General features: G+C 41.1%; 1 protein-coding gene across 3 annotated transcripts in view; it reads left to right on the top strand.

The window, feature by feature from the left end:
- The window catches only part of EPG5 (ectopic P-granules autophagy protein 5 homolog), a 97,760-nt gene that overhangs the window by 25,809 nt on the left and 59,420 nt on the right, over positions 1-12,531 (top strand). For all 3 annotated transcript variants that reach the window (XM_032470650.1, XM_032470651.1, XM_032470652.1), the window contains 3 exons: positions 1,237-1,356; positions 2,023-2,282; positions 6,763-6,903. In XM_032470650.1, coding sequence (XP_032326541.1) covers positions 1,237-1,356; positions 2,023-2,282; positions 6,763-6,903 — 521 coding nt within the window. The remainder of the gene's footprint in view (positions 1-1,236; positions 1,357-2,022; positions 2,283-6,762; positions 6,904-12,531) is intronic.

Below are 12,531 nucleotides of genomic sequence, written 5' to 3'. Positions count from 1 at the left end.
AGCTCTGCCTCCTCCTGGCTGTGTGACGCTGTGTGATCTCTGGGCCTCAGTTGCTCATCTGTAAGCGTTTATTTTAATAGACTTCCCTTAGAAGTTTCTTGTAAGGATTTGGCAAGTTAGGACATGTAAGAGACTGAGGACGGTTCTAGGCACATGTTAAGGTCTTCATGGTGATAGTTTTTATTCCTAATAGTTTATTAGGAGTTTGCTGTCTATCATGTTTCCAAAGATGCTGTATCAAGTGATTTTGACTGTTAAACTCTTCCTGCGTCTTGATCAAAATATATAACTCCTTGATCAAAATGTATAAACAGTTTAAAGGGAAAGGGGAGAGAACCCAGCCCTGTCTGTCTGTTCTGAGCAAGTCATTTAGTCCTCGCAGCTGTCGTGTTTGGTTGCCGTGAACGTGACCCCTGTTGTACAGTTGAGGAAACTGAAGCCAGGGAGCATCCTCCAAGGGTGCCCCTGCCCTCCTGGTCTGCCTGTGGCCTCCTCCGGGTCTTCTCTCACTCAAGTGCTGGTGGGGGAGAGCTGCTGGGGCCCTGCTCCGCCGTCACACTCTCTGATTTGTGAATGGAACCTCCCGCCCCTTGCCCCTCCGCCCTTCTCTCCCAGAGAGCTGTATGCAGAGTCCCTGGGAGGTCTCCTCGCTCGCTTGCTAGTGTTCAGAACGTCACCTTCTATGAGAGGCTTAACGAATATATTTCTTCAGGCTGCAGAGGAAGATTGGGTGGGAAATTCTATAGGCAACATCAGGCTCCTGAAGGAGTATTTGCCTGTGTTATTGAGTATTTTTTATGGTTTCACTGGTGATAGAACAAGAAAAGAGAATATAGACTTAATTTTATTAAAAATCTTCCTGTTTAGTTAATACTAATTAAAGACCTTCCTGGTTTGTGTCAGTGCCCTTAAATTTATAACCCAAAGTCTTTATGGAGATTCTAGGGTGGAGGTTGAAGGCTGCATTCAAAGATACCTTTTATGACTGGGCTTGGGAGTGACTAAGGTTCAAGGCTTTCTAGGTAAAATGCATTGGTTCTTTAAAGATTTCAATTTTTTTTCCCTATTGTCATTTCAAAACTTCATTGTTAGGGGATGTGAGCTTCGGAAAAGTTAGCTTCTGCATCTAAGATTCTTTTTTTTTTTTTTTTTAAACTATTCTGACTAATCTTTCCATTCAAAGGTATAACAGAAAAATCAAAATGGCATGTTTGTGATTATTTTTCTCTTTAAAAGGGTTCTCTTCATCTGGATCAAGCAGTCCATGCTGAAGTAGCTTTAATGATTCTGGAAGCATACCAGAAGTACCTTGCACAGAAGCCATACACTGGGCTTCTCTCTGAAAGTATGAAACAGGTATTTCCTTCTCTCATGTATTGAGGACATAAAGCTTTGTGATAAATGGCCTGGGTGAATAAAGTTACAACTTTTACCCTTAGGTTTCTTAAGAACATTTCTGGCAATTTAAGATATTGAAATTGAGTTCTATATTTAGAGAAAGATCTTTCTTTAAGAAGTAGCCTACATATGAATATTTTAATATTGTGGAATTTGAGTTGAGCTGCAGTGGTGTGCTGGAGCTGGCTTGTAGTGGCTCAGGAGAAATGGTTGTTAAATTTTTAGGAACTCTGCAAACCTAGTTGTTAACCTGTCGGCTTGAAATTGACCATGGTAGGAATTTTTTATACTGCCAAAGTTGGCGAACCTGAAGTGAGCCCCCACACTCCAACTGGCTGTTAAGTTTATTTACTAGCACACCATTTGCTGCATACCAGTTTTCATATTATTGCTCTTCTGCTTAAGCTGACCCAGATCCGGTTCACAAGGTGACTGGCAAGAAAGCAGAAGTGGTCAGTTGTGAGTGAGAAATTGCTTCCATTTAGTGCTAGAAACACTGAGTACCAGTAAGCATTCTGTCCTCTCTTTTGAGGTCATTGTTCATCACCGAAAGAGATGGGTGGACGAACTTAGTGAGTTAATGTGTATGTGACTAATGTGGCTTAAAATAAATAATTGTTTTAGGTTTCATATTTGGCCAGTATTGTTCGATATGGAGAGACACCTGAGACTTCATTTAACCAGTGGGCCTGGAACTTGATCTTGAGGTTAAAACTGCACAAAAACGACTATGGAATACAGCAGAATTCTCCAACTGTTCCCTTCTCCAGCACTGTGCCTGAAATGACAGAGTCACCCACGTTCCATCCTCTCTTGAAGGCTGTCAAGGCGGGCATGCCCATTGGCTGTTATCTGGCCTTGGCTATGACGGCTGTGGGCCACAGGTACAGTGTTTGGGCTGAACTTCTGGGGTTGGTGAACCTCGCAGTGAGTGATTCTGGAATCTCATCTTTCACATCCCAGGGTCTGAGGCCTCCCTGAAACCTGTCTGGGGTAATCTGGGCCAAATAATAAGCCTTGACTAATAGCTTATCAAGGGGAAATTCATATCACAGATTTATAACAGAAAAATCACCTTGCTGCATTGTGAAGAGTGTTGCCCAGGGCAGTGTTCATGTTAGCAGTAGACGGAGTCTCTTCTTCAGGATAATGTTCAAAAAAAATAATTGGTCACCTGTACTGAATTTTGTTTAAAGTGATGGCAGCCCAACTCAGGCTTCCCAGCTAAAGTTTGGGCTCAGCCTGCGCAGGGGAATGACATGCCTGATGGGGTCATGTGCCTCCGTATGAGCCCACAGCTGTCTCTGTTTCTTCCACTACAGCATTTATCACACTGTGTTGTAGTTGTCTGTTTAATCTTATCAGAGATCTGTGAGGTTAGGACTCAGGAACCGTATTTGTCTTTTTTCTTTTTTTTTTAATTGAGTAATAGTCAGTTTACAATGTTGCGTCAATTTCCAGTGTAGAGCACAATTTTTCAGTTATACATGAACATACATATATTCTTTGTCACATTCTTTTTCACCATGAGCTACCACAGATCTTGTATATATTTCCCCTTGCTATACAGTATAAACTTGTTTATCTATTCTGTATATACCTGTCAGTATCTACAAATTTCAAACTCCCAGTTTGTCCCTTCCCACCCCCTCCCCCTGGCACCCACAAGTTTGTATTCTATGTCTATGAGTCTGTTTCTGTTTTGTTTTTATGTTCTTTTGTCTTTTTCTTTTCTTTTTTTTTTTTAGATTCCACATATGAGTGATCTCATATGGTATTTTTCTTTCTCTTTCTGGCTTACTTCACTTAGAATGACATTCTCCAGGGACACCCATGTTGCTATAAATGGCATTATGATATCATTTTATATGGCTGAATAGTATTCCATTGTATAAGTATACCACATCTTCTTTATCCAGTCATCTGTTGATGGACATTTAGGCTGTTTCCATGTCTTGGCTATTGTAAATAGTGCTCCTATGAACATTGGGGTGCAAGTGTCTTTTGAAGTAGGGCTCCTTCTGGATATATTCCCAGGAGTGGTAGGAACCATATTTGTCTTGTGGTATTTTATACCTAGTGGTGAAGCCTCTGTCTGGTGTAGTAAGTAAATGAATGCATGATGAATTCTCTGTTGGTTAAAAATCCTTTTCTTTAAAGATAATTTTCCTACAGTGTATTAATTTTTTCTAGCCTGTCCGTTTTTCTAAAACCTCTTTGACCTATGCTTTCTGATCCTTGTGTTTTAGATTCGCTGTAGCATGTTTTTAGCATCCTGATTTCAGCATCTTGTTCCACATTAAGTATATTTTCAGGAGGATGCTTAGGTGTCCTGTCAGCTGTTAGTGTTCAGCCTGTGTGATGAAGTAGGGGAGATACAGAATTGTTGGGTAGCTGTCCCCAGGTTGTTGACAGCTTAGTGGACATGGGAGACATAAAACAGTTGGCAATACTGAAGGGTATCATCATGGCCTGTATGCTACGGGTAGAGCAGGGCTTCTCAGTCCTGGCTGCTCTTTAGAATCACTTCAAAAGTGATTCTGCCAATACAGGGAAGAGAGTGAGAATCCTTATCTCATTGATCTGGGGGCCGGTTCTCCAGGTGATTCTAACGCACAGCCTGGACTGAGAACCTTTCAGGATATGAGCAGAATTTAAAAGAAGGAGAGATCATTAGAGCAGGAGGCCCTCAGGGAGGAGCTAAGCTTTGGAGAAGAGTCTTAATCAGAGATGATGTCCTAGGCTAAGGAGCAGAGTGGTGATGCCACGTGCCCACAGTGTTAAAGATTCCGCCCAAGGGCCACCCACACCCGCCCTGAGGCACCTGTCACTTCTGAGCAGCCTGCTGTGTCATGGTGTCAGTTTCTCTCTCCCTCTCCTCGGGGGCTGCATGCTTCTGGATGGTAGGGGCGTTGTCTTGTTCACCTTCATATCTCCAGAACTTGAACTTCATGGGTATTTTTTTCTTACAGTTTTATTGAGATATAATTGACATATATCACTGTACCAGTTGAAGGTGTACAGCATAATGGTTTGACTTATGTACATTGTGACATGATTACCACAGCAAGTCTAGTGACCCTTCCTCATCTCGTGTAGATACAAAATCAAAGAAATAGAAATGTTTTTTTTTTTTTTATGAGAACTCTCGGGATTTATTCTCTAGACAACTTTCATCTATAACGTACAGCAGTGTTAATTATATTTATCACGTCATTCATCACATCCCTGGTACTTATTTGTCTTATATAAGGAACGTTGTAGCTTTTGACTGCCTTCGTCCAGCGCCCTCTTCCCCTCCATCTGGCTTCTGGTGACCACACGTCTGATCTCTTATTCTGTGAGTTTGTTTGTTTGTTTTTGACGTGTAATTGACCTATAACACTATATTAATTTCTGTTACACAACATAGTGATTAGATACTCCTGTACATTTCAAACTGATCACCACATAAGTCTACTTCTGATATGTCACCATACGAAGATATTGCATAGTTATTGACTATAGTCCCCACACTGTACATCTCACACCCATGACACGTTTATTTTGCACTTGGAAGTTTTTACCTCTTAAGCTCCCTTACCTATTTCTTTCCTCCCCTCACCGCCCCGCCACCCATAGTAAGTGTTTCATTGTACGACTGTGGGAAGGAGCACCAGGTATCTGAGGGGGAGGGAAAGTGATGGGGAAACACTCCTGACTGAAGCCCGTGATCCCTGTTGGTGAATGGAGGTCATGAGGTGGATTGGTAGAGCCCAATTATGGATAGATCTGAAAGTAAACGAGGGCAGAATTGATCTACTAGGAGGAGGAGGGAAGTTGTACGAGCCCGTTGGGAGACACTCCGCACATTGTTTCTAGTAGCCCTAGTGTCATTCACACTTCCCTGTGCCTCAGGTTCCTCATCTATAAAATGGGAACAATAGTAGAGTCAGACTTACTTTATGAGGCTTCAGTGTGTTATGAAACATTAACATGCCTAGACAGTGTCTGCGATGTGGATTATTTGAGTGTAATGTTCGGAACTTAATTGTTTCATGATTTTTCTAATTTCTTGTATTCATTCTGGGACTGCAGCTCTTAATTCACAGATACTGAGTGACAGTGAGAAAAGTGTTTCTCTTTGGGGCTGAACTCACTGTGGTCATCTGGGACGAATATATACTAGAACTAACTGAAAACAGTCTTATGAATGGGCTTAGAGTTGGGGGCAGTTTACACAGAACATAACTTATACATGAATATAAATTCATAGACAGTACAGAGAACCATAGTCAAAAAAATCATCCAGAATCTTTCTCATCCCAATAAAACATTGCTTATTTTTTCTGTTTATTTTTATTCAGTATGTTTTCCTTGGATCTTTTCTAGAGCTATAATGTGTGTATAATTTTATAGATCCTTTGTTTTTCACTTCTAATATTGTAAACGTTTCCTTAGGGCATAATCTGCATTATTACTTTTATTTTTTCAACAGGTTTTTTTCCTCTAAATTAAAGCAGTGTAACCAAACTATAGAATTAGGAAAACGGAGAAAAACCCACTCACTTTTTGCACTGCAATACATGAGCATTTTGGTGTGATATCATCTGTTTTTTCCCTGTCTATATAACTCTTTTTTTAACCAGTAGTTATAATCAGAAGTATAAAATTTTATGTTTTTTTCCTACTATCATTATTGCAGAAGTATTTTTCCATAATGCCCTTGGCCACCATATGCATTCTTTTAAAATTATTCATAATATTCCCATTGAATGGATTTTTCCAAAATTTACCTTGTCATTTATGCCTCTGAGTTCACAATTATAAATAATTCTGAGAAGTACATTTTTACATGGATCATCTGTCATATTTTTCCTATTTGAGATTATTTCTTAAGGTAGGTTCTCTGAGGAGTCAAAAAAAAAAGGTAAATTTCTGTGACACATTGGTTTCGGAAAATTTTTGTCTGTTTGTACAGACAGGTTGAGCTCACTTTTGAATCTTTGCTATAATACCTTGTGGGATTACACAGACAGTGAGAGCCCTGTGACCTTTGGACGAAGCACAATTTGAGAAGCAAAATGCTCTGGATTAGAAATTTGCTAACCTGGGTTCTCATTTAGACCCTGTATCAGGAAACTGTGTGAATTGGGGCATGATGCTTCACCTTTCTTTCGTATAAAATGGAAATATAGGCGAACTTTAAGTCCCTTCATATTTGCAGAGTCCTGATCCTTGTCTTCCTGTGCGAGGTGTGGGTGTGTGTAAGGTGCTGGAGACCTGAGAAGACGCAGGTAGCACGTAGGCTGATAGCTTACTGGAAGGACGTCATTTTATGAACTGGCTGCCTTGCCTGCTCATTGCCTTTTTCTTTGTCCATAGCATTGTGAAGTTCTGTGAAGAAGGCATCCCACTCTTGGGAATTCTGGTCCAGTCGAGGCATTTGAGAACAGTGGTCCACGTCCTGGATAAGATTCTGCCTTTGTTCTACCCTTGCCAGTGTTACCTTCTGAAGAATGACCAGTAAGTAGAGAACAGCCCAGCAAGTACATAATGACTGTGTCCTCTGGTTTCTAAGTGTAATATAGGGAATGATATTTCAACAGTATATTTTTTATGAGGCAGAGAACTTCCTGCCTAGTTTAGGATGCTGAGTGATGAACATCTAATATGAAAATCTAATAATTATTTTATTTATTTTTTTATTTTATTGTTTTATTGTTGTGAAAGATATTTCCCTTTGTCGTTTAATTTTGGATCGCTTATAGCTTATTAGCATTGAAGAGTGATTGTTTCCCCGAATCTCTGAACAGTGCTTCTGACATTGAGCAGCAAATGGCTTTGCTGTGGTATCAATATCAAAACACATTGCTTTTTATTGCCTGCAGTGTTTAAAGGGTGATATTATATACAGAAAAGATACATAGGAAAGTGCTTATCACGTGAGACATTGATAATCTTGTTGAGAAAATAAGACTTTGGGGTAATTACAGAGTTATGAAGCAGAGTATTAGCAGGTCCATGCTAGGATGTATGGATGGCATTTGCATTGCAGTTGGCCCTTGAACCACACAGGTTTGAACTGTGCAGGTCCGCTTATGAGGATATTTTTCAGTAAATATACTGGAAAATTTTTTTGGAGATTTGTGATAATTTGAAAAGCTCACAGGTGAACTTTGCAGCCTAGAAATATTGAAAAAAATAGGAAAAAAGTATGTCATGTATGTATAAAATACATGTGGATACTAGTCTCTTCTATCATTTACTACCATAAAATATACACAAATCTATTATAGAAAGTTAAAATTTATCGGGGAGAGGGTATAGCTCAATTGCTAGAGTGCATGCTTAGCATACGCGAGGTCCTGGGTTCAATCCCCACTACCTCCATTAAGTAAATAAATAAATAAACCTAATAACCTCCCCCTTCAAAAAAAAAAAGTTAAAATTTATCAAAACTTACACACACAAACACTTAAAGACCATATATAGCATCATTCACAGTCAAGAGTAATGTAAATAAATGTGAAGGCACAGTATTAAATTATAACTGCATAAAAGTAATGTAGTACATGCTGTACCACTGTGATGGTTTCATGGCCGCCTCCTGTTTCTATCACAGTGAGTTCAAGCGTTGAATATCCTCTTAAAACGCTATATGTTGCTAGTCATCTCTGAGGGAGCAGTTTGTCTCTCCAGTAGATTGCACATCAGTAAAAAGTGACCTCTTGTGGTTCTTGCATCATTTTCATCATATTTAGTGCAATACTGTAAACCTTGAATAACACCATGGGACACATACCAAGTGCCTTTGATGATGCTGGAAGTGCTTCCAAGAAGCAGAGGAAAGTCATGACTTTATAAGAAAAAGTTGAATTGCTTGACATGTACTGTGGATTGAGGCCTGCAGCTGCAGTCACCTGTCATTCCAAGATCAATGAATCCAGTGTACGGACCATCGTAAAAAAAAGAAAAGAAAATTTGTGGAGCTGTCACTGTAGCTACACCAGCAGGCATCAAAATGTTGCACTTTTTGTGAAATACTTTTTAATCGCATATTGAAAATGCAGCTTTTATGTGGGTGCAGGATTGCTGTAAGAAAGGCATACCTATGGACTCTAAAATGATTCAAGAAAAATCAAAATCATTATATGACAACCGAAAGCAGAAGGACGGCGAAGGCCTAAAGCTGGAGAATTTAATGGCAGCACAGGATGGTTTGATAATTTTAGAAAGAAGTTTGGCTTAAACAATGTCAAGATTATAGGAGAAGCTGCTTTTGCCGACCAAGAGGCAGCAGGTCATTTCCCAGATGCCATTAAAAAAAAATCATTGAGGAGAAAGGATGTCTGAACAGGTTTTTAATGCAGACAAAAGTGCCCTATCTGGAAAAAGAATGCTGCAAAGGACATTATTAATAAGGAAGAGAAGTGAGCACCAGGATTTAAGGCAGGAGGGGACAGGTTAACTCTCCTGTTTTGTGCAAATGCAGTCGGGTTTATGGTCAGGACTGCCTTTACCTATAAAGCTGCTGACCACTGAGCCTTCAAGGGAAAAGATGGGCACCAGCTGCCAGTCTTGGTTGTACAAGAAGCCTGGAGAACAAGAACCCTTTTTCTTGATTGGTTCCATCAGTGCTTTGTCCTTGAAGTCAGGAAGTGCCTTGCCATTAAGGGACAGCCTTTTAAAGTTCTTTTGACAATAGACAATGCCCCTGGCCACCCAGAACCCCATGAATTTAACACCGAAGACATCACTGTAGTCTTCTTGTCCCAAACGCAATGTGACAAATTCAACCTGTAGGTCAGGGGGTCATAAGGCTCATTAAGGCTTATTACACATGGCGCTCTGTGGGAAGGATTGTCAACACCATGGAAGATGTTTGTGACAGAACATCATGAAAGTCTGGAAGGATTACACCGTTGAAGATGCCATCATTGTGACAGAAAAAGCTGTGCAAGCCATCAAGCCCGAAACAATAAATTCCTGCTGGAGAAAACTGTGTCCAGATGTTGTGCATGACTTTACAGGATTTATGACAAAGCCAATGCAGGAAATCATGAAAGAGATTGTTGAGGGGAGGGTATATAGCTCAGTGGTAGAGTGCACGCTCAGCGTGCACGAGGTCCTGGGTTTCATCCCCAGTACCTCGATTAAAATAAATAAATAAATAAATAATCCCCCCTGCCCCCCATAAATAAATAACAAATTCAAAAAAAGAAAGAGGTTGTAGACGTGGCAAAGAAGTTGGGGCCAGGGGTGGGGGAAGGGTTTCAAGATATGGATCTTGGAGAAATTCAAGACGTAATAGACATCACACTGGAGGAATTAACAGAAGATAACTCGATGGAGGTGGGAGCTTCTGAGCTGGTGCCAGATGACAAGGAAGAAAAAGAAGCAGCGCCAGAGAACAAATTAACATTAGACCACATGGCAGAAGGTTCTGATTATTCAAGATGGCTTTTGACTTCTTTTATGATATGGACCCTTCTACAGTACAGGCACTGAAACTAAAGCAACTGGTGGAAAAAGGACTGATACAGTATAGAAACATTTTTGGGGAAATGAAAAGGCAAAGAAGTCAGAAGTTCCAGTGGATTTCTAAAACTTATGCTGAGTGTGCCTTCCTCTCCTGTCTCCCCTTCCACCGTTTCCGCCTCTTCCCCCGAGACAGCAGGACCCACCCCTCCTCTCCCTCCTCCTCAGCCTACTCAGCGTGAAGATGATGAGATTGAAGACCTTTATGAGGATCGTCTGCCACTTACTGAACAGTAAATACTATGCCGTACTGTGGCTATGTGTGTGTCTTCCTGAGAAAACCTCATCGCCATACGGCAAGAGCTGTAGGAGACGTTTTGTGTGATCATCACCTAGCTTAGATATCCTTGCGTAGGTGTGAGGTGAGTGACGTTTCATACGGAATTAATAATGTGTTAGTTTTCTTACTGTTTTATAACTTTGCTTTCAAAGAGTTTTACAACTGCACAGTATGCCTCTCGCTTTTGTAATCGGAGAAACTGCATGTCAGTGTATCATCACGAGTAAGTAGGTTTAAAAAAATGTAACAATGTTTCCAATATTGTATTATGAATATGATTATACTATATTGCTGTAAATTTTTAAAAATATTTTATTTATTTTTTATTGTATTACTTATCTTGTTTTGGTGGGGGGAGGTAATTAGGTTTATTTTATTTTTAGAAGAGGTACTGGGAATTGCACCCAGGACCTTGTGCATGCCAAGCGTGTGCTCTACCACTTGAGCTATAGCCTCTCCCTGCCGTAAAATCTTTATGATTCATTCCTTAGCATGTAGGCTGGGTGACTGTGAAGCAATCATATTGATTACCCTAGGCTGCCTTAAAGCAGTCTTACTGCTGCTTCTTCAGTAGCAGTGCATGAATTGTTATACCTGTAAACAAATATGAATTTCTTTTTTGCATCGTCTTTTCATTTTTGAAGTCTAGTGTTAATAAAATGTGTGTAATATCCAGTGTTTTATATCATACAAGACAGTGTCCATGTAGGTACTGACAGTTGATTCATCTTGTAAACAGATGATGTAAACTTACAGTATTGATAGAGACAGTACAGTATTGTAAGTGCATTTTCTCTTCCTTATGACTTTCTTTTCCCTAGCTCACTTTATGGTAAGAATATAGCCTGTAATACATATAACATGCAAAATATGTCTTAACTGATTATTTATGTTATTGGTAGGGCTTCTGGTCACCAGGAGGCTGTTAGTTAAGTTTTTGGGGAGTCAAAAGTTACATGTGGATTTTCAACTGCATGAGGGGTCAGTACCCCTAACCCCATGTGTTCAAGGCTCAACTCTGTATGGTAAAGTATATGGAATTGTGGTACAAGAAATAGCTGCTTAGGGAGGGAAGGAATTAAGGATGGATATTAATCAAGATTCTTAATTGCATATGATGAAAACCCAAAGCACGCTTGTTTTACCGAGAAGGGAATGTATTGACTCATGTGCTTGGGAAAAACGGCTCATGGTAAATCAGGTTACCATCTTTCTAAAGTGGCGGTTTTCAGTTGGGAGGATTTTGACTCTCAGGGGACTTTTGTTAATGTCTAGAGATATTTTGGGAGGGGGAGGTTGCGGGGGAGGCCACTACTGACGTCTAGTGGTAGAAGCCAGAGATGGCGCTGAACGTCCTACAGTACACAGGAGAGCCCCTCACAATAATTCGCTGTCCCAAAATATCAGTGGTTGCGAAGTTGAGAGGCCCTGGGTTAGTGTTTCTCTTTCTGTTTATCTACCCTCTCAGGTCCCTTGGCTTCTCTCTCTTTGAGCCCGTCTCTTACAGACGTATTTTTTCCAGGGGAATGGAAGTACATGGCTACTGAGAGAACTGAGCGTCACCGTAGTTTCCCCTGGGAAAGGCGAATGTTTTTCTTTATCATTATTCCTTGTAACGATTCCTGATTGGTGTGACTTAGTCATGTGCCCTCCCTGAGCCTGTCGCTGTGTCCAGTGGGACTGACCAGTCCTGAGAGGAAGGTGTGCAGGGATTCTGTATTGAGAACCACTCCCCCCTCCACCGACCAACTCTGTACAGCACGGAGGAAGGACCATTCCCTTAATGAAAGGATGTGTTAGCAGAAGGGAGACAGAGGATGCTCTGTGAACAGAAACAGCAGATGGCCCACCAATGTGACTTTATGCAAGAGGTGGGTTTCTAATTGAGCTTTGAAGTGCATGTCGACGTTGGGCCAGTGGGGAGGATGTGGCAAGGCAGGACCTTTCCAGTGTCCATAGAGGGTGAGAGGAAAGTCTGGAGAGGCCAGGCTGGGGAAGAGCATGAGTGAGGACACGGGCGGGGAGAGAAGTACCTGTCCGGGGGGCAGGGAGGAGGTCACCTGGCTGGGGCCTTCTGAAGCGCCAGGAAAGGAGAGGTGAGGCCAGATGTGGAGGGGGCCTGTGTGGTAGGGAACACATGGTACATCCAGAGGCACAAGGGGGACACTGCAGTTTTCTCATTGTGTGTCATTTCAAACTGTGTCGGGAACTTGCCTGGTGATGAGAAACACCTGGGAGAGCTTCTTAAGTACAAGTTCCCAGCTCCTTCCCTGGGGATCCTGCTTCAGTACGAGTGGTTTTGGGCCTAAGAACATTTTAGTTTAAAACTAGCA

This window comes from Camelus ferus, chromosome 30, assembly GCF_009834535.1.
Source record: "Camelus ferus isolate YT-003-E chromosome 30, BCGSAC_Cfer_1.0, whole genome shotgun sequence".
In the NCBI taxonomy this organism is placed as follows: Eukaryota; Metazoa; Chordata; class Mammalia; order Artiodactyla; family Camelidae; genus Camelus; species Camelus ferus.
Note: the sequence above shows the minus strand (reverse complement) of the source record. Positions and strands in the feature narration are given on the sequence as shown.